The following is a 22,638-nucleotide window of genomic DNA, read 5'->3' on the forward strand; positions in this document are numbered from 1 at the left end:
TTTCAGACCAGTGTTAACTACATATAACAGCAGCAGCATGTGTGTTACACCAGAATTTATTGTGACATGATGTGACAGGAAACATAAAAATTGCAAAGAATTGTTCTGGATGTCTCAACTTGGCAAGACTTAGTTGCAAACATTTACAGAGAAAACTAAAATACATACTTAAAATGAACTGTAGAAAAATTTAAAAGGAACTGCAATACACATCCTGTGCCAGCTGGCTGAAAATACAGATTCACTTATCAATGTCACCAATAAATCACACTGACAAATATACAACTTAAAACAGACCAACATGCCATGAACATAGGGCTAAGTGATCATCTACTGTTTTGACTCAATGTTGTGGATACCAGACAACTGTTGACCATGATGAAACACTACACTGATTACAGAGATGAAATCTAGATGCTTGTTCCTGTCCTGTCTGTCAACCTATGATGGGGGCCGAGGAGAAACACAGCTTCATGATGAACGGGTTCTTGCCAGCTGGAAACAACAAAGAAAGACTTTACACTTGTTACAAACATTTTCATGTTCCACAACCATCTCGGAACTAAACCACTGCACCTTCCAAAAGTCGTCATGTGTTTGTTCCTTGGAATTTGTTCCGGTATATGTTACAGTCAAACTGTAAAATCAGTCATTTCATGTAATGACTAAAATTTTCAGTCATTTCATAAAATGACCAAGAGAGTCAGCCTCTTTGGCTTTGAAACATTTACATCTGTTTGACACTTGCTGTGTCCAAAGCAGCCACATCTCACTAACCCATGTCCATCACATAAAGATGAAATGATATTTCATGAAATGACTGAAGTATATTGACTGTTGTTACACAAAATGATGGGAAATGGCTGACCCTTTAAGTCTGTTCATGATTTCACAATCTGACTGGAACATACATAAGTCAAGGTAGAGACTGCAATTTGGTAGAATCAGAGATTTTACTGGTAGAGACTCTGATCGCAATCTCTACTGGTAGAATCTCTGACATATATCTGTAACTTGCATAACTACTAACATCTGTTGAACTTCAAATGTATCTTTGTAAGACTACAAAGACCTCAAAAGACAGGACAGTTGCTGACTTAACTGCAGAGTGCTGTGAGTTAGTGAGCGAGTATGGTCTTACACCGCCTTTAGCAATATTCAAGCAACATCACAGCAGGGGACACCAGAAATGGGCTTCGCACATTGTTCCTATGTAGGGAATTGAAACCCGGTCTACAGTGTGACGAGTGAACACTTTTACCACTAGGCTGACCCACTGACCACAGGGTTTAAGGAAGATGATATAACCATTTTCTTCTCTTGATCGGGCCCAATTCTGTGATAAAGGGCGAACTTATACAATGTGCCACCTAACTTTGAGGTAGCAAGATAGGATGAACACATTGATCAGAGCATTGGGACCAGATGGACGTGAGGATACATGGCCTCATTCACTTTCTATTTCAGAGGAACAATATTATCAATAGTTTGTTTGTATGCAGATGTATTCCTCTGCTGGGCTCCCCCAAATATCACACTCTAAAGTGCTGAGGTGGTACAAACTAGGACTGATAGACTGATTTTCTAATGATCAGTGCAGGTTGACATGGACAAAAAATAATAAAATCATGATCTTTACGTACCAACAGATCCTGGGTTTTCAACAGGAGTGTGATTGCACATCACCAGTGCCTCCACAGCATCACTCTTGTTTTCAAACTCCGCTAGGCCTGATGAACTTCTCTCTGCTGTAATTAGAAGGCAAAGTCATTAATAGCAACAGCAAAATGTTCTTCATGAATATGTCTACAAATTTTGATTACAGTATGTCAATGTTTTCGTGTGCATATGGCAGAGGTGAAAGAGGGCATTACCAAATTTTTCAGTTCTGCTTTCCACAAAAGAACACTACCACCAAATTCAGTTGCCATGGAAATGCAAAAAATAACTTATCCAGAAATCTAAACCTACCAAAATGCAGTAGTATACCACCAGATATACCTATGTGCCAAGTTCGGTGAAGAAATAATGAATGGTTTCAAAGTTCTGCTCCGGAAAAGAGCACAACCAACAATTTCAGTCAAAGTCAAACCTGATGTCGTGGAAACCACACTAAATAAAATTCACATTCGTGTAGTCCCCAAAATTAACATCTAGGGATCATGTTGAAAATGGTGAACATGTGTACCAAGTTTAATAAAGCTAGAGTTTGGAGAGATTGCTCCAGATAATTGCCATTTCCAAAGCCACAGCCTAAGTAATGCTTCCATGGAAACCACAAAAAAAAGAAAATTTATATCTGTGTCTACTGCCCACAAGGCACATCTAGGGATCATGCTTGATATGGGTACCAAGTTTGTAGAAGCTTACATGTGTAGTTTAGGAGATCGGCTCTGGACATCCTCTTAGTCACAGCCTAAGTCATGTTCACGGAATAGTTTAGGAGAAATTCTTTGGGAAAATGTCAGATGCCGACACAGAGGGATGTATGTATGATGAACACACGGAACATGTTTCAAAATCAATGATTCAAAAACATTCATTAGATGTGTGCTGGTCTTGGGCAAGCATAAATATTCACCTCCTTTCGGCCTTTACAGATATCTCAAATGGATTTAGACATTAGTAGCTTCCTGGAATACAGTGCCTGAAGGAAATACCAGTAACATTCTTGTAATTACAACAAAACTATCGAAATTGAGAGTGCAACTCCTTGGTTACTCGGGTACTCTACTCTACTGCTGGATGAACATGAAATACAAACTGACCAAAAAGTACTTACTCTTGGAAGGAAACAATTTCACTTGTATTGGTTTCTTTACTTCAGCTTTCTCATAAATCTGGAAAAAATGACTGACATGACATCTCTGAACAATGAATGGACTCAAACAAGTCACCATGACTGTATACAGTGGACTGACTTAGTTTTTCTAAACTAGCTCACTTTAGAAGTAAATCCTAGCAAATCATTTTCCACAAATAGAAACAAAACTATTATATATAATATTAACAATGTATTCCAAGTCTTTGGAAGAGGAAAGAAAGAAATCTGTTCAAAGGAAACCATGTAGTAACCTGTCACAGTTAACAGCTAAGTTAGGTGCTACAAAAAAGTTTCAAAAATGTGTCCAGTATAGTAGGCAAACCTTTTCAATATCCTCTGCTGTGATGCCTGGTGGGGTATTGAAGAAATGCAATACTTTGGCCGGTCCCTGGACTCTTGCAGAGAGTTAAAGAAATGATAAAAGGTGATCTCTCTCACACATAATGATAATGAATCTCAAAAACTGCTACATGGTACAAAGGTGAACATACCTTTTTGTATCATATCTGACAGAATGTTCAAAACTTTGATTTAGGCAAAGGCAACTTGTTTCTCTGTATTATGACATTAAAGAAAATATGCTCTTCAGTTTGCAGCTGTTACAAGCATCGCCATTTATATTGTGGTGTCAGTTTGTAAAGGATATTGTTCTTCTTGGCTGCCTCTGGGTTAGTGAAGCGGTTGTTCCTGTTACCCATGAAGTCCATGTAGGATGGGGTTCCGTCAGGCAGCTCATGGGGGTTCATCACATCCTGAAGGAATGCTTGCTTTGAAGGGCTGAAAAAATGGACACATAAGAAATTATGATATAACAGAAAACCAGGAAAGAATTCTGAACAAATTTACTTCAATGTAACAGTTTAGCTTGTAACTATAGTTTGTTGGGTAATGTGCTGCTATTAAACTGAGGCATTGTTTGAAGGATTCATATCTGCTGATGCATACAGGTCTCTGGTTAAGACAACTAGGGACACCAACGTGACAGCTGCAATTTACCTGAGCTGCATTTTGTTGTCAAAGAAGAATGTGTTGTGAAGGTTGAGGATGGCTCGTTCTACAGACAGGCCATCACCAAGCTGAACCATGGCAGAACCCTCCTTGCTCTTCAAGAACTTTACCTGAAGTTACACGCCATAACGCATAAATACAATTCATTGACACCCTGATGATACACCTCACATTACACATATCTAAACACCAAATTATCAGAGACCAAATATTGAGGGAAGGATCTCTGGTCCAAAAGAAAAAACTAGGGTGCTGTTGCACAAGACGAAGTGAGACTTCCACATGAGACAGAGATACATGTGTCGGATTCTTGAATTGATTTAATCGCCCGTTCAACACTTACTATTTATAAAGTTTACATTTGTTCATCTTTTATTTGGTAGAGAGCATTTTTTACAAAAGAGGAGGTATGTGTATACATTATTTCCATAAATTAACAAAAAGAAAACATACTGCTATATCCCAATGTCCAAAACGAAATGGTAGCCTGTGAAAAAATGTTTTAGGTAAAGTCTCTTCTTCTCACTGCATCAAAATACCTTCCGGTTCCTGTTTCCATGGGCATTTCCAGCAACTGAGGGATCTTGAAGAGAACTGTTTACAAGACAGATTACACTGACTTACCCTGACAACATTGCCATAGAGACAGAAGAGATTGAACAGTCTTTCACAGTTGAGCTTGGCCATGTTGAGACCATACACCATGACTACAGCTCCTTGCTGGCTGCTACTTGGGGGACCCATCATACCCTGGTCGGGGTAGTGCTGAGGGGGGCCGTACCGATCCTACAAGCAATTGTTCCCACATCAAATACATGCCCTCGTATCCTCACATCTCTACAACCATTAGATAAAGCATACAAAATATTTGTAACTTTCTATGAGACTTGCAATCACAAGGCCTTTAACCTTTAAAACTAAACTAGGACAACAAAATTGTGTCTAGGGACACGGATGCCCCCGCTGCTGTAAGAAGCTTTCCCCACATTGAGTGTGCTCTGGTGATTAATTTCTACCAAACAAGTTCAATATACATCTATACAACTATGAGATGCACACCTCTCGAGTCCCAATGAAATGCATGAATAAGCTTAATCAATTCTGTTGAACAGTTTCTGTGGAGAACTGGATACACTTATCCCTTGTAACACTATATTCAGAGAGAAATTCAACAAAATGTATGTAAGTTCAAACACCATTAAAACTGACAAATAAAATATATCACAATATGAAATGCATGCCCTTAAGAGTCCCTATAAAGCATGTGTAATCTAAATGAATGCAACAAAGTAGATTTTGAGAAGTAGATAACATCCACCTCCACTTCATCTCCTTTACACTATCAGAGAAATTTTGCAAAATGTACCAAATTCAAATCTCTCTAAACTTAAAAAAAACAACAACATATAAACCAAGAAAAAAACAAAATGTGAGATACACACCATTAGAGAACCAAGAAAACCCATGTATAAGTTCACTGCATTCCATAAAGTAGTTTTTCATGCAAAGTGGATAGAGCACATTCCCTGTTACATACAGATGGATGGACAGACATGGAGGTTAACATCAGATGCCTCCAGGCATATCATGGCAGGGGCATAATAAACCTTTAACATACCTGTCTGTGACCATATCTGTCGTGAGGTGCATTGTATGGTCCACCTCTGGGAGACGGCCCTGGGCCATAGCCACCATCATACTCCTGATCATAATAGCCTGACGGTCCAGCCCCGTAGCCTCCACCATAGCCACTGCCACCATGGGCACTATGCCCACTGCCACCTCGGTTGAAGTCTGGGCCGTCTATAAAACAAGTGGACGGTAAATATACACATCACAAAACCTACTAATTCAAGCTACTCCAGAAATGGTTATAATCAGCAAAACTGAAGGTTTAATGATTGACTGTATGGTATGATAGTAGAATGTTCACTTAAAACATTGTCATGATATTCCTTTACTAGGTATTTTGTGCAACAATGTGGTGATGAACACCTAATGTGTGGAATGTGTTGCAACTTAACAGCATGCAGTAACACATATGAGATTTATCACATACCATGCATACCGGGGCCCTCTTCTACCATTCCATCTAAACACAACAGTTAAGGGATTTACAACATACCCCTGACTTGACATTACATGAGATTGGGGGAGGGGTTGTGCAGACTACTTTAACTATCATGTTCTACACAATAACTAGCTCATAGAATTAATCTTCATCATCCTAGAAATTTAGTACTTTAAAATAGGCATTTATACATGAAACTGACTGCTGAATGAAAAGGACAAATCAAAGACCATTTGGTCAAATAGATGTGTCATGTAAAAACTTGGTTTAGCCAACAGAATAAAACTGTTTATCAAATTGCTCAACTTTATACATTCTTGTTTTTTACTCTCTGATCTGGCCGTTTCTGAATGTATGTTTTAAGGTACAAATTATAGATTTATGCAACCAATACTTACTGTATGGAGTAGGACCTCCACCCATCCTTGGGTCTGCCAACAGAGGCTGGCCACGGTGACCGCCCTGGTCCGCACCTGAAACACATCGCCAGCTTAATTGACATCTCAATCATATCTGTTGATTTTCCTTAGCATTTTTTGAATGTTGGCAAATACAACTTCCTCAAACACAATTGTAGATGCCAACAGACTGATAAAACATACCGGTGCTTTAGGCACCAAGCTCTGATCCAAAAGCTGTATTCACAGAAGAGCTTTCTACAAGTCTCATTCTGGATCCTATATTGATAGTACAAAATCAAACAAATGATTGATAAACAAATTATCAGTGTAAGACAGCACAATGAATCACCAAGTGAGCTGCAAAAAAAAGACTCCAGCAAATCGTATAACATTACATATGTACCCAGGATTATCAGCTCTTCAGATTTTCCATTCTTTACATTTCAGACATTCTTTACTATGAATTACTTAATATAACAATCATTGGTAATGATTTTTAAGTGTGCTTTTAACTAAACATCTTAAAAGTGTGGGGTGAAACAAGGCATTCAATCTGATGCCTGTTGTGGTAACATGGGAATGAAGGAAGGGAGATAATCCTGACAGGAACATATTCAATCAATTACAAGTTGATATTTCTACATATGTTACAGCAGTACATAACAGGTAGATTGTACAAGTAGGAAAAGAATGTTACATGAAAGTAAGCACCAGTTTGAGTACCATCTACTGTGACCCACAGGTTACGATCAAGCACCCCAGGACGAAGGACAGGCTTTACCAGTTATCTCCCTTGATGCAGGAAGTCTATAGAAGTCCCGAGGCAAGTAGCACCTTGAACACACATCCAGTGGAGGGGCACGTAGCACCTCGTACTTACAACCCTCTCCAGGTGCTTGGTATCATCTCATGCCCTTGGCCAGTCGTGACCGACCCTGTTCAAGGTACAATCAATTGAAATTATCAGTTTTTGTCTGTCAGCCTGTTGGAAGTAAAGTGTGTTTCTGCTGTGAGTCTTCATGTTCTTCAAGTATGAGCTTGCACAGCTTTGATGACAATTCTGATAATACTGCAAGATGTATTGTGTTCAGTCTTCAAGTGACTACCTGTGCCAATATGTATATCTTTACTGCATATTTTCACACTTGCAGCCATTTTCTTGTGCTTATCCTTCGGTGTCACGTGTAACTGCTACACAGTGATGTATTTCTGTTTGACAAGCTGAGGAGGTTCTTGTGTTCTGTCCTACTACTGTCCTATGTTTGTGTCTTGGCAACCTGGCAGGCTACTGTGGCTGCATTGACTGCCAACATTGCGGCGGAGGCGGCAGAGCAGGGCAGTGAATCCTCGTGTCTGACTGTGAATGGAGATGGTTGTTGTGAAGGGCTGCAGGAAGGGTCAAGCTGTACCTAACTGTTGCCCACAAAGTAGGGAAACCTGCTGGCCATGTGACAATGTAAGGAGCTGTCGTCATCTGTCCTATAGCTGTAGGGAGTCTGGGATGGCAGACAGAATTGAGCTGGCTCACAGTAATGGATCAGCTGGTGACTCATGTACATAAGGGTGTATTGTAAAGATAGTTTCAAACCGTCTACTTTTGTCTAGAGTAAGGAAGAGCTGTAATGTTAGTAATGTAGTACAGGATCATTGCAAAGCAAAGACCTTATGTTCATATGCAGTAATCAAAGACAAAGTCAGTATTAAATAAAGGCAGTTAACAAAGTTACCAAAGAATGTACAAGTTGCATGATGTGATCAAACCATGTTTCTTCGGCATGCAATATAAAATGGACATATGTAAATATCTGAATGCAAAAGACATGGAGAAATCCACTAAGCTTGTACAATCTAAGTCTTGGCCATGTGGTACATTGGACTCATGCACAGAACGACTGCACCAGGTCTACAGAACCCATTACAAGTTGACGGATTCAAAGCAATCTGGGACAAGAATAGTCTGTTGTATGTGACGGAAAGCATTTCTTAGGAACACAAATGTTTCCTACTATTGTGTTCTTTATGAAGCAAATGTTTCTGAAAAGATGTCATTCCCAAATATGTGACTTGCACAATGCATGTTTCCCAAATTGATTTGAAATTTGTGATCATGCAGGTGAAAATAAGTTCAAAGTAACTGTGACATGAGATACATTATTGGTGGCCGTATTGGCAAAATGCAACTGTGACATGTATATATACAAATACTGCCTTGTTATGTTGCAAGAAAACATGTTTGTGATATCAAAACAATTGGAGAAAATGTTCTAAATATGTCCACAAGTCATACAGATAAAAGCAATATGTAGATTCATTGTTGTGTTTTGTTCCATTGAGGATACAATGAAAAATCATATCCAGTAAAACGTAAACTGACAATATTAAAACAAAACATTCACAGACTAGTATACAAAAAGCTTAAGAAGCCATTCAACATTTAGGAAAATGGCAATATGACTTACAAGAGTCTACTCGTAAAACAAGAACACTTCATTTATTTACTGTTAAGTTCCATCCCTGCTACTTTTTTAAAATAGGCAATAATCAAGCAGTCTTGACAATGCAAATAGTACTGGACCTTCCTCAAACTTAATAAAAAAGTACTAATGCCTGCAAGTGCTCAAAGTAATGTACAACCAGATGAAAATATCTAGGACTGGACTAATGATGAGATAATGTACAAGTTAAAGCATGTTTCTTTCAGGTATTGATTGAAATCAGTTATGTTTTCTTACCTAGATTGGGGTTGGTATAATCTCGACTCTCATTATCATTCCGCACGACATTCAGACGGGTTGGCTGCAAGAAGATTTCATTATTAACTGGTCACTGAAAGTTTCTTGGTATCGTTTACAGTTTGTTCATAGACATACTGACTATAGTGAGTGAGTTAATACTTAGCATCACATCGGCAATATTGCAGCCATATTGTGACAAGAACAATTAAAATCACATTAATCTTAAAATCAATAAATTGAGAACATAAAAACATGTCATCGAAGAACATAAAAACACTAGACCATAACAAATATGAACAAAAAAACTAGCAAAAAAGACCTATCACATTGTAATTAAAGAAGACAATACAATATCAAACGTGCAATATAACACCAACAAGTGAAGGTAGATCAGCATACGAGGGACCACGGGAATTAGCTACCTGCATGGACTCTAGCTAGATTTACACCATCTCTTCACCCATTGGTGATAGAAGACAAATCTAGCCAGAAACTAAAAGCACACATTTTCCACAAATTTAAAAAAAGTGGCAAGTTTAGATTTAGTTTAAATGCATGGGGACTTGCATAGCCTTGCAGGAGGACCAAAATTTCACAGAACTTCAACCACCTTTGAGGGCGAACTTACCATAATATTCACTTAACAGTAATCGGGGTTAGACTAGTGGCTACCTTTGGAATGAGCGAAGGAATATGGTTTTGAGATGCTTTAAGCAATATTTCAGCAATATCACAGTGGGGACATTCAAACATTCTAGCCATGTGAAGTGGCTAACATCAAGACCATGTTATGAACAGGGATTGGGAGGGTCATGGGCCATTTTGCACATTAGAATGAAAAATTGCCCATTAAAATTTGGAAGTTTACTATTGATACAGGGAGAGTGGCCCATTCAAAATTCAGGAAATGGCTAATAATCCTAAAAATAGCCCATCGTCAGTTCTCTTTCCCAATCCCTGTATGGGGATTAAGGTCTTTTTCATGTCATTTCTGTAGATCAGTCCATAAGTGGTGTCTGCGTACTACGACTGAAAGATTATAGCTTAGATCCACATCAACCCCTTGCAGCAACTACTGGTGACTGCACTAACATAAATATAACCCATGTAAGGATGTTACCAAGACATTTGATCATATGTATTCTCCATGTGGATGCTCACCTTGGCATACTCTATCTTGAGAGTGCAGCAGCCAGAGTAGATGTCAGCTCCATTCAAAGACTGTTTCCCACGCTTAGCAGACTCAACACTGTCAAATCTTGGAAGGTTAAGGATAACAAACTATATGGTTAAACAGTGGTGTGTCATACATCCAGTTTGGCTTGGGTACGTTAAAATGGGGTAAACAGGTCAAGAGCATTTCCCCAGACGAAAATCCATAACTACTTGAGCTTTCATGCAGATGAACAGTAACATATTGTAGATAAGTGCATCCTTACACATAATCATAGCAAATGAATAGAAATCTTTACAAGAAATCATATCATTCTTTCTGTAAAAAATCTTACAAAATTGTATACTGTATCTTTGTATCACTTTACAAAACCCTCACATTTCATGTAAAGAGTCACATTAGTAATAGGTGGTCCTACTGGCCCCTACTTTTGTAGGTCAAGGTAAAAGCTGGCATTGGAAGAAACAGATTGGGTTGAACATGCACAGATGTGCATTAAACCTGACAGATCTTTTGTAAGCACAGGCAAACATAAAGTCACAACTGGGACTTCTATAACATGCTTTTCTTAAAAAGTTAAATTCAGGTTATTTTCTATTACATTTTAACTATGCATTAACGTAAATTTAAGCATCTAACAAGCAAACCTACCTGAATAAAGCATTACATTAGTAGTACTTAGTAGTAGTAACAACAACTTTCAAAGTGGGAATTTGTACTGAGCTTAGCTTCAAGGGTCGTGTCCAATCTGGACCTCTCAGAAGGTTAAAGTAATCCCCAGTACACAAGACAAATGGTAAACATGACAGAAATTCAAATAGGTGGATTAGACTCTTGTACTACTGTTCAACTACAAACCTCAACTGCTGAGATGGGACAAAGGATACTCAACCATAGCTTGAACTCCATTCTTCTTGAAGATGACAATTCTGAGAACCTGTCCATACGGACTGCAGATTGTGTGCATCACATCCTGAAACAGGCAGGAATTACCCATCAATACATTATCACACTTACCTACATGACCACTGTCACCACAAGACTGACCAACTGTCATCTTTGACCATGGTGACAAGGAGAGGAGGGAGGGACGTGAATGATGTATTACAAAGCCATAGATCTTGGCAGGATGCAATGAATATGCACTTGCCAGTATGTACTTTTTCAAAGTGATGTAGAGGGTTAACATACCACGGTGATGGGGTACTGAGGGTTCAGGATGGTGAACAGCAGCACATGATTGGCAGGTCTGGTATCCTCAGGGTCTCTGCAACAGGCAATGCAATCTCAGATAGGGAATATGAGTGAACACACTGGCTAGAAGAGAGTGACATCCATAAAGGTAGATCACATAACTAGTTTAACACACTACTATACACTGTTCACACAGTTAGTTCCATAAAGAGCACCATGCCAATTTTTAAAGGATTGAAGCATTTAATATTGCTCAATTTTAACCATCTACATATAAAATCAAAACAATGTCATCAGTTTGTGAAAATTGTTTTGCATAGGGAGACTCACTGCAATGAATCAAGAGAAATGTGTGAACATAGCACTGCATGATGGACAATGCCTGGGGTCTGGACACAGCATTAACAACATGGGGATAGGTCTTTGGGCACTGCTGTTATAACCTTTGAATGCTGAATCATGAAAGGAAACAATTTTACAAATGTAAATATTGAAGCTATGTTTCATGCACAACATACATACCCAGGCCTCTGGATCTTTTGACTTGTGGAGAAGTTGAAGAATGCAGGCTGAGCTGCCACGTAAATAGCACTAGTCTGGAATGAGAAATGTACATGGTATCACAAATATGTATCATGTTATAATGGTTGATCTATTTTTCATTTTCACAATAATGCTTTACAGAAAAATGTCTTGTCTATTAACTTGGAAATGGAAAAATAACTGAAGCAGTTTCACCTATAGTTGAAGCAAATCTTACCTGAGCATAATCTACACAGTTCCGTGCACCAGTGAGTTTCTGTAACAGCAAACATATCGGGAGATTCATCCTTCATGTCTACTGAAGGACTGAGCATGGCATTATAAAGCAAGTAATGTGATAAGTGTTAGCATCTACACTGAAGTAGATCATTCACTGAAATGTGGTATATCCATACAATCATCTCCCTTGTTCATCATAACAATATACTAAAGCCATTCATAGAAACTAGTGAAATGTACAGTTAATGGTGTTGGCTCTAATCATAACATAAAAAGTAAGATAATTTAAATTACTGACATCGAAACTACACAAAATTGAGGAACTCCATTCCAAAGCAGTTCCTGAATGAGCGTACAGCAAAGACAGAAAATTCATTTCTAAGCAAACTGCAGTCTGTTTGGTTCAAAAGCGTATCGGTGAATGCAATCTAACCTGAAAACTAATAAAATTAATATACTCAATGAAACGTGTTTCATTGATTCTTTTATGTCCATTAGTTTTTAAGTTAGATTGCAATTCATTGATACACTTTTGAGCCAAACGGACTATAGAGTGTAGATAATTCCTTTTGAGTGGTATTTAGAAGTTGTATGTCGACAGAACTCTCCTTGTTTGGAGATTAGATGTCAAAACGTTATCACTGCCATTACCTCAAACTCAATGAGTGCTTGTCGCTTCCTGGGCATCATGATCACATCTCTGGAATTAATATGAAAACAAAAATAACTTTCAAAGTCTAAGTCTCGACTTCAATCATTCTCTTTCATGTGGTAAATAGTATATCCATTATACAGATATCTTCCTGTGGCACAAAAAATAATGCATCTTTATTCAGGTTCCTGAGAAAAGCGATCTACTTCATATTTGGTGTGTGAGATTTGACATTATTTCAGACATTATTTCACATAAGATATCAAGAGTACCATTGCTTTTACACACATAGGCTTGTGATAGTGAACATTCCTTCTAATATGATGCAGTCTCTACCTGACAGTTCCAAAGTGCTGGACGGCTTCTACCAGATCTGCTTCTATGGCGGACTCTGACAGGCCTCGTACATGCACCACACATGATGGAGCAGGTTTATGGGGATCATCAAATTTTTCCTGCAACACAAAATAAATGATCGATTAGAAAAAATAAACACATTTCTTTGGTTGACCAAACTAAACATACTTTAAAGGAAGAAATTAACTATGCTAAATAGGAAAGTATAAACATGACACTGACACTAAATAAAGAAACAAAGACGTCAAGGAGAGCTTGAAAACGCAGACTTAGTGACTTCTTGATAATGTTACAGTGACCAGGGAGTGGACATGAAAATGGGATGCAATGCAGACCAATTCCTTATGCGTCTTTGTTTTAATGCAATGTATGGACAGCTAATGCAAAGGCTAGTTGACCCTAGAGATAAGATCTAAAAGGCGAGTTTCGGGGAATAAGAGATAAAACATCTTTTTTGTGCAAATTTATCAATAAAATAAGTATTACTGGCCTTTGGCTTCAGTTCCTCTTTATCATCCATTTTATGTGGTCTAATTTTAATTCCCGTCCATCTAAATATGAAATTTATAGCAAACGTTTAATCAGAAACAGTGCAGAAATAAATCATTCAGCAGTTGGAATAGACAGAGCATCAGATTATGGAGTAAACAATGAGGTCCTACAACAGCCAACATGGCCGGAAACCATGTCGCTCGTGGAGGATCATGGGAACCACTTTCATATGCAGTCCACACATTTTACTGAATGAAACCCATTTTATACCATTTTATATACTATTTAACATGTCCATACACCAAACATATAGCTTTAAATGTCATCATTGTTTGGACACCATTTGAAAGACAATTACAGGAGGTAGAAACATCATCCAAATAGCAAAAGTAAAGAAAACGGATGCGCACACGCACCTTACAACGCCTGGATATGACCTACTTTTACACTTTCAACAACACAACCTCTACTATACAAAATTGAACGCAGAAAAATAAAGGTAAGAACGTCCTGCGTAAAAGAAAATTATGCAGTTACCATTGAACCAGGCATTCCGAGCATTCCATCGTCTGTTCTCTGTCTCTTAGAAAGGTGACCGTCATACGACATTTTGGAAAATGTATAGTGTAGATGGCGTTCTCGGAGAAAGGGGACGTAATCAAGATAATTCATAAAATTATACCACTAGAAAATGTTATCGTGACCTCATCGGTGATCTCTAAATTTGGAAATATCGCAAAGCTGTTGGACATAAATTTACATGACCAATTCCTTTGTACATTCCACATTTTCTTACCAAGAATGACAAAGCCTAATGGATGAATTGTTTGATAACCATTCTCTAAGTTGATAAGTAAATGGCAAGCATACAGCTCTGTGCCAGCTTTTTAACTTGATAATGGCGTACTTACAAACATCGGTCTATGCAATAAACAAGAAATTGTATGCTTCGTTTTTTAATAAACGAATTAATATATTAGTTCTTGCTATCAAAAATATCCTATTCGAGTAAGGGTGTTGAGTTCATATGAATCATGTAGAAAACAATAAAATTTGCAAGGTCAGTAAAATGAAGATGAACACTGGATACCTAGTTTCGAAAAACTTACCCACAATTCTGATAAGTAAATAACCCCAAATAACACCGACAAACAAAAAGTAACACAAACCAACGGTGATTTAGTAAAACAACAAACCTTTGAATGTTGAATCGTAAAGGAAATACATTTACAAATGTAAATATAGACGCTATGTTTCTTGCACAACATACATACAAAACTCTACATTTTTTATTTTTAAAAATTATTTTCCAAACAGACACTAGAACCATGAGGCTCCAAGTATTACCGTGAAAGAAATTCTTATGAATAGTTTATAATCAAAGGGAGGTAACTGCTTGTCGCAGTGAGAGGCATCTACTGCACAGGAGGCGAGAGTTGAGTCGGGCATGTGATAGTTATTCAGCATCCGCTATGTCGCGCATAACACAGGACAGATATGGACAGACGAGGGATGGCAGCGAGGTGACCAGGTGTGTGATAACTGTCCGTCAGGTCAGCAGCAGATTAAAACATGTACGTCACGTGACTTGCTACGCGTCATGCATTAGTAGTAAGTCCAAGAAGGGACTATTTACAGATTGTAGATTATCCCTGGTTCAAGAGGTGCCGCTTCTAATGTTTCTCGTCAGCCTCAGTGTAGACGCTTGGGTCAGTTGCATGCGTGACGCCAGTGTCACGCTACACGAACTCGACTGTCAAGCGAAAGAAATTGTACGCATAGTTAGACACTCTTTCCTCGGCTGATTACCGAATATTCCCAGACTAGACGTTGCGAGGAAAGTCCCATATTGTTAAGTACACATTATTTGTTGTTCTAAGTGCAATGTCGCTCCTGCATGATATTCATCACTATCGAAAATAAGTTTCCTAGCTGTTTGATGCAGTTTTAGAGATCATCAAACTTTCTTCTGACCGACAGAGTATGTTAACGTTTGCTTTGATATGGTTCTATTGTCAGCAGATTTTGAGCTGTATGAGAACGACATGACGATGAATACGGTCTGCACTTGAAAGGCCATTGACTGAAGCTGTGTTACGATCGAGTTTCCCTGTACACAGTGACATACAAGCAAATGTTACCGGATCGCAGGGCTCCAGATAGGATATGTATGTGCGCTAAAATACGCATGGATAGTTCAAGCATACGCATAAAATTCCAATCGATGAGAGAAGGATACGAATATTTTGTTTTCAGAGAACGAGTCAGATTTTGTTTACACGCGTGAAACCAGTCAATCAGTCAAAATATTGTTCCAGTCCTGCATAACTAATCTTAAAGACCTTGAATAGTGTTGATTGTTTATATTGAAGTGAAAATTATCGAGTAATAAAACTATGCAATCTGTGACATGCTCCTCCTTTAATTTCCTTTTGATATTTTACTAGCTCAACTTTAATTTTGAGGAGTGAAATACCGAGTCAAAATTATTATCTGACGCCCTTGGTGGGACCATTGTCGTAATCCATGCGAGCGTTCTGTAGGTCTGAATTATGTAGTGATTGTGACCACAAAAATCAACAATCCAAACAATATTGTTTGTGAGTGTATGGAACATCATCCCATCAAATGGTTTGTGTAATAACGGTTAGACCACTGAGGGTATGGTTTGTAAAATGTAACTTCACAACTCATCCCAAACTGGCGTTGTGGTTGACGTTTATTGCTACTGTAAACACTGCCCGGTTTCAGGTTTACGTTGACCAACAAAAACAACGTCGTTGTTCGCATCATCAACTACGGCGGCACCATCACCGAGATCTGGGTCCCAGACAAGGAGGGGAAGGTCGCTGACATCTGCCCGGGATTTGATGACATTGAAGGTACCTGTGCGTGCGTGCGTGCGTGCGTGCGTGCGTGCGTGCATGCGTGGTTTCTTGATCCACTAAGCTAACTACAGCTGTAGTCAAATTTTATAGGGTGGAATGGAAGCTGAGGGTTTCACTGTCTGAATGTACAACGAGGACAAGCAGTGAATGGGGTTCGCATTTATATAAGTGTGACACCAAGTACTGATCAGGACACAGGTAAATGTCAGACTTGTTTCTGATGTGAGCTCTCTGCCCAAGGTTACCAAGCCAACCCTATCTACATGGGCGCCCTGATCGGCCGCGTGGCTGACCGCATTGCCGGCGCCAGCTTCGACCTGGACGGGACAACCTACAACCTCAACGCCAATGATCTCCAGGAGGCACCCAACTTCCTACACGGTGGCACCAAGGGCTTTGACAAGGTATGGCCTGTAATACACGATGTAGGATACCCTTATGCGATGAGTTTATGAATCATTGTTAAATTGTAAACATTATCGGAACAAGTCTTTGAAGGGCATTTAGGAGTGAAATACATAAGAATGAAGATTTTTATGGATATCAACGTCTTTATATGAGAACACAACGTTTCCGAGTTAATGCTTACTCCTTCATCAGGTGATTGAGAATGGGGTACAGAGCTGTATTTATATGTACAGGTAAACAATAACAAAGTAACAAGTGGAACGAATAAACGAAAGCTGGAAGCCAGTATAAACAAGCGCTGATAGGAAGCCGACAGTTATGACAACAATGATGGAAGCCAATGGTAATACATTACAGATGATAGGATATGTTTACATAACACAGATAGGGGATAAGGATATTTGTACATGATTGGGGATAAGGATGGAAGCCAATGGTGATACATTACGCATGATTGGATGATGTTTACATAACACATGCTTGGGGATTAAGGATGATGTACATGATTGGGGATAAGGATGGAAGCCAGTGGTGATACATTACGCATGATTGGATGATGTTTACGTAACACATGATTGGGGATTAAGGATGATGTACATGATTGGGGATAAGGATGGAAGCCAGTGGTGATACATTACGCATGACTGGATGATGTTTACGTAACACATGATTGGGGATTAAGGATGATGTACATGATTTACATGAGGGTTGATGAGCATGTTTACATGAGGGTTGATGATGTACAAACACAAGTAGATAAGGATGTACACGGGTAGATTGGCTATACATGAATTAAATAGGTAGAATGTACACAGATAGACGAGTTTAATTTATCAAAAAGTCTGGGACTTCATGTACATCATTCTTAATCCCCAAGCATGTGTTATGTAAACATCATCCAATCATGCGTAATGTATCACCATTGGCTTCCATCCTTCCCCAATCATGTACAAATAACCTTATCCTCTATCTGTGTTATGTAAACATATCCTATCATCTGTAATGTATTACCATTGGCTTCCATCATTGTTATCATAACTGTCGGCTTCCTATCAGCGCTTGTTTATACTGGCTTCCAACTTTCGTTAATTCATTCCACTTGTTACTTTGTTATTGTTTTACCTGTACATATAAATATAGCTCTGTACCCCATTCTCAATCACCTGATGAAGGAGTAAGCATTAAGTCCGAAACGTTGTGTTCTCATATAAAGAAGTTGATATCCATAAAAATCTTCATTCTTATTATCGGAACAGTGCACGTGGTCGTATGTCTGCAGGGTGCTGCCTTGAGTTACAAGACCAGGGTTCCTGAGAACTCCCGAATACTGATTTCAAGGGTGAACGTGACACTGTTATTATAGCTCTGTTCCTGTGTTCAACAGATGATGTGGGAGGCCTCCATAGACGGGAGTAAGTTAGTGTTGAAGTATGTCAGCCCTGATGGAGAAGAGAACTTTCCAGGGGAGGTAACCGCGGTGGTGACGTATGAGTTAGATGATGACAATGGCTTGACCCTGGAGTACACAGCAACAACCACCAAGACCACGCCCATCAACCTCACCAACCATGTTTATTTCAACTTGGCCGGACACGTGAGTGATGTCATTTGTACTCTAAAGGTGTAACACGGGACTTCAACAGAGACTGGGGCGGACTTCAGACTTTAGTTGGATGTGGACGTACTTGTTCGTTCTTGGTGGACGCTTTTGTCCGACATCAGCTTTTGTACCCTTGACTAGACACCCTGGTACAGCTACTCTTCATGTACAATGTTGGTGATTGTTTCAGGGCGCAGGCGCAGCCGAGTTGGAGAACCACGTCGGGAGAGTGAAAGCTGATACATATGTCCCTCTGAACGACTTCTATATACCAACAGGTGCATACACATAAACTATATTGCAGTAACGTTGTTATGAAGTTTATGATATACAGGTAACCTGATAATCCGACTGGCACTGCGGTACATTAGTGGGTTTCAACATATATATCTGGAAATCTGGGTCTTGTTTTACAAAGGACTCCATGTCCGGGATTTAACAAGTTCCAGATTTGTGGGGTTCAAGTGTGTAAGACGCCTGGACGGTAGAGCAGCTTTCACTGTCAAACGGAAGTCGACTTCGAACAAGAAAAATATCCAATTTACGGAATCCGGCTGTGACATTCAAGGAATGTCGCTAAAACAAATGTCACTGAGTGCGGTTTTACGCCGCTTTTGGCAATATTCCAGCAATATAACGGTGGGCTTCACACACTGTACCCATGTGGGGAATCGAACCCGGGCCCTCGGCGTGACGAGCGAACGCTTTAATAACTACTAGCATACCCTACCGCCCATTAAACAGATTTGAAAACCATACTCACTCGCGCAGTACGTGATGTACGAGGCCCATACTAGCGGGGCTCCACTATATGTGACCTTTTATACAACTGCAGGGGAAATTCTAAAAGTGACTGGTCAGCCACACGACATGAGGACACCAACACGTATAGGCGACCGGCTGCACGATCCCAAGCTGGGCAGAGGTTTCACCTGTAATTACAACCTGCAAGTGACAGGCAACAAAGAGTTTGCCGCCAGGTAAGTTGATGACCACGTCATATTCACAGGAGAAAACTAAATGTGGTCACTCCAAAACACGTTCTTTCAACATGTTGGATGTGCCAAACACCAGTATACATATGTGGGACTTTCCTTGACGTCCAGGTTATAAAGCTAGAATACTGATGACAGAGGTCCCGAACAATACTCACTCACTCCAAGTTGATTTTCTACATAGATTCGAACATCAAGGATCAGGCCGGTACTTCGAGTGTTGGACCACCGAACCCGCCCTTATGTTTTACACTGGATACTGGCTCAACAACCGCGGGAAGGGAGGGGCGATGTATGGGAGGTACTCGGCGTTCTGTCTCGAGGCCCAGCACTACCCCGACAGCGTCCACAACGTGAGTCTACACCATACACATTCCTGATTATGATGTTCACATATTTACTCGATGACATAATTATTTGTGAGATTTCTTGCACAATAAAACGTGCAGCACACACTCCTAGAGGAAGACAAATTCACAATATACGGGTAAAGGAAACGCACACAATTACCCACAAGTACACGTGCACCTTACCACTCAGTGCTCATGTTGCAGAGGAAGTGATGACATGAACGGATATGACTTAATATCAAGACATTGTCACATGGGAAACACGTCATACATCGATTATTTACTGACGCCGCCATGCAGCTTCAGTGTTTCGTGTATGACATCGTCTCAACTAACACCACATCGGGACAAGAGATACTTGAATCACGTCCCATAGAAATCTGCCCCTTTCTTTTCGTTTATGTAACTTGGTTATCGTTTAATATTGCATTATGAAACACACTGTAAGTAACATGACTTGAAGTCGCGGTGGCTGAGTGGGCAAGGCGACTGACTTTGTGTGCTGGCGATTAATTGCCTGACTCTGAGGGTGCGGGTTCTAATCCCGGAGGAGACTCGACCAAAAAAGTAAAAGAATTTGTACTTTACTAAGAAAGTGTAAATCCCAAATATGACATATGTTACATTTGACCACTTTCTAAATGGCATTGTGTAATCACACTGTATTTGATGGCTTGGTATTTCGGAAAACGTGATCAAGATAATCTAATGTCTTTACTTTTTAAAAACCTATCAGGTGTGTGTTTTTCCCGGGGTGTAGCCAGTGCATGGTGCTTGCAATGGAGTTTCTCAGAAACTGCTGACGGTACATTACTGAAAATTGGAACTCCTTTCTAAACAGAAAACCTGTCAAATAAATAAACCTAATCCCGTAATTTGTACTCGGGAGTTATTTGCCCTTTCTCCATCAACGATGTGATAGCAGGAGATACTTAGGTGTGTTAGGTGTGACGCTGTGTTTCTCATCTGTTTAGCCCAAGTTCCCCAACACCATCCTACGCCCTGGAGAGACCTACCGTCAGAGCACCACCTATCGGTTTGGAGTCCTGTGACCGCCCGGGTGCAACAGTTTCCATGGCTGAGGATAAACGACACTTTCATTGGCAGATGATTGGAGAAAAATATCTGTATCGATATTATGTGAGAAAGTGGCGCTCAATTCTCATAACATTTTAGACATTTCTTTATAAACCATAACGATGTATACATTCCTTTCTTATTGTGTCATAGTACACTGAGTATATTTATATGATATTATTACAAGCAGTCGTTACGGCAATAAATATATTTTGGTGTAGGATCGCTGTAGTTGAGTAGACCCGTGAAGGTCCCTGGGTAGAACAGGCCTTCAGCAACCCATGCTTGCCATAAAAGGCGACTATGCTTGTCTTAAGAGACGACTAACAGTATCGGGTGGTCAGGCTCGCTGACTAGGTTGACACATGTCATCGGTTCCCAATTGCGCAGATATATTTTTCGATGCTCATGTTGTTGATCACTGGATTGTCTGGTCCAGACTCGGTTATTTACAGACCGCCACCATATAGGTGGAATATTGCCGAGTGCGACGTAAAACTCACTCACTGTAGTTGAGTAAATGATAGGAAGAAAGACTTGGTCCTGAAGGACTCCGGATAGAATACGACGGTTGGCTGAAAAGTTCTAAGCCTCACTGTGAAAAAAGTTACAGAGTCCACATAGTCCCCTTCCAAGTTCACACACTTTTGCCAGAGATGCTGCAAGGCCCGAATCCCGGTCCTTCCAGCCGAAGGAACAGACTTGGCTTTCTTCAGAGCTGGTGAATCAGGATGCTTCCACTGTTTTGACTGTAGTTTTGTTTCTGGTTGAAAGTGATGTATCCAGGTCTCATCCATGGTTACAAATCGTGCCACAAAATCATCGGGATCTGCTTCAAAACGACGCAAATTGTCAAGGGACGCCTGGAACCTGACACGTTTCTGTTCTGCTGTCAAGAGCTTTGGCACCCATCTTGCAGAAACTTTCGTCATTCCTAATTCGTTGGTGATAATATGCTCAACCCTCTCATGAGAGATGCCCACTACACTAGCAATATGTCGAATAGTCAATCGTCGATCATCCATCAACATATCGAGCACTGGCGTGATGTTTTCTGGAGTGGTTGCTGTTGAAGGCCTTCCTGAGCGTGGGTCATCATCAAGGCTTTGTCTGCCATGCTTAAATTCTGCAGCCCACTTCTTTACTGTGGAAAGTGAAGGAGCATCATCTCCTAGAGTGGAGACCATGTCAGCATGTATCTGTGTTGGGGACATCCCTTTCTTTTGCAAGTACTTGATGACTGCCCTGTATTCCGTTTTGTCCATTTCTGATGATTTCAGAGGGTAGGTTTACCAAAAGAGCTGTAGTTGAGATAAAACTATTAATACGTTTGTAGTTCTTGTGTCTATGATTCACTAAATGATTGTCCTCATTGGTGGCAAACACCTGTCTCTACCTGGTGGGGTAAAACCATTCAGACTGAGAACTTTTCAGCTAACCCTCGTATAGGCCAACCTTTCCTGCAGAATAGCCGGATCCCATTTGGAACCATGCCACCAAAGAAAGGAGTCGTCAAATGTCCAGTGTGTACTTGAGCGCGGGGTGGAGGCGAGGTCTAGAAACTGTTAACAGTCAATCGTTCGTCCATAAACTTTGGCTTGTGTGTGACGTGTGACCTGTACACACAGGGCTTATTCAGGCTTCTGTTGT

General features: G+C 39.9%; 2 protein-coding genes across 6 annotated transcripts; one reads left to right on the forward strand and one right to left on the reverse strand.

Annotated features, from left to right (window-relative positions):
- Positions 1–42: 42 nt before the first annotated feature.
- On the reverse strand, positions 43–14,329 carry LOC137293526 (heterogeneous nuclear ribonucleoprotein L-like). Of its 4 annotated transcripts, XM_067824129.1 has the most exons (20): positions 14,208–14,297; positions 13,669–13,729; positions 13,158–13,276; positions 12,821–12,869; positions 12,168–12,206; positions 11,930–12,003; positions 11,405–11,480; positions 11,101–11,186; positions 10,201–10,297; positions 9,037–9,100; positions 6,302–6,376; positions 5,892–5,924; positions 5,451–5,635; positions 4,457–4,618; positions 3,821–3,942; positions 3,471–3,601; positions 3,147–3,220; positions 2,783–2,840; positions 1,644–1,748; positions 43–495 (listed from the first exon to the last, which is right to left on the reverse strand). In XM_067824129.1, the coding sequence occupies exons 2-20, from the start codon at positions 13,696–13,698 to the stop codon at positions 437–439; spliced, it is 1,638 nt and encodes a 545-aa protein (XP_067680230.1). In that variant the 5' UTR covers positions 13,699–13,729; positions 14,208–14,297; the 3' UTR covers positions 43–436. The 4 variants fall into 4 exon arrangements, with proteins under 4 accessions (XP_067680230.1, XP_067680228.1, XP_067680227.1 ...); XM_067824127.1 differs by lacking the exon at positions 13,669–13,729 and having other exon boundaries at positions 1,644–1,745; positions 14,208–14,329; XM_067824126.1 differs by lacking the exon at positions 13,669–13,729 and having other exon boundaries at positions 14,208–14,329.
- Positions 14,330–15,056: 727 nt separating this feature from the next.
- On the forward strand, positions 15,057–21,208 carry LOC137293856 (galactose mutarotase-like). 2 transcript variants are annotated; one of them, XM_067824630.1, is made up of 9 exons: positions 15,078–15,201; positions 15,693–15,838; positions 16,422–16,552; positions 16,799–16,962; positions 18,351–18,560; positions 18,757–18,844; positions 19,402–19,546; positions 19,746–19,914; positions 20,886–21,208. In XM_067824630.1, coding segments are annotated over exons 2-9 (987 nt in total). In that variant the 5' UTR covers positions 15,078–15,201; positions 15,693–15,836; the 3' UTR covers positions 20,964–21,208. The 2 variants fall into 2 exon arrangements, with proteins under 2 accessions (XP_067680730.1, XP_067680731.1); XM_067824629.1 differs by lacking the exon at positions 15,693–15,838 and having other exon boundaries at positions 15,057–15,201.
- The last annotated feature ends 1,430 nt before the right edge of the window (positions 21,209–22,638 follow it).

This window comes from Haliotis asinina, chromosome 8 (assembly GCF_037392515.1).
Source record: "Haliotis asinina isolate JCU_RB_2024 chromosome 8, JCU_Hal_asi_v2, whole genome shotgun sequence".
Taxonomy (NCBI): Eukaryota; Metazoa; Mollusca; class Gastropoda; order Lepetellida; family Haliotidae; genus Haliotis; species Haliotis asinina.

Bases quoted from the DNA above. Each gene is read 5' to 3' on its own strand.
- LOC137293526 (XM_067824126.1), bottom strand. From the start codon at position 14,279: ATGTCGTATGACGGTCACCTTTCTAAGAGACAGAGAACAGACGATGGA. The intron at 5,925-6,301 runs GTAAGTATTGGT...TGTTGTGTTTAG, and splicing joins TGGAGGTCCTACTCCATACA to ATGGAATGGTAGAAGAGGGC. The intron at 3,943-4,456 runs GTAAGTCAGTGT...GTGTAACTTCAG, and splicing joins TCTATGGCAATGTTGTCAGG to GTAAAGTTCTTGAAGAGCAA.
- LOC137293856 (XM_067824629.1), top strand. From the start codon at position 15,143: ATGTCGCGCATAACACAGGACAGATATGGACAGACGAGGGATGGCAGC. The intron at 18,845-19,401 runs GTGCATACACAT...ATACAACTGCAG, and splicing joins CGACTTCTATATACCAACAG to GGGAAATTCTAAAAGTGACT. The intron at 19,547-19,745 runs GTAAGTTGATGA...TTTTCTACATAG, and splicing joins AACAAAGAGTTTGCCGCCAG to ATTCGAACATCAAGGATCAG.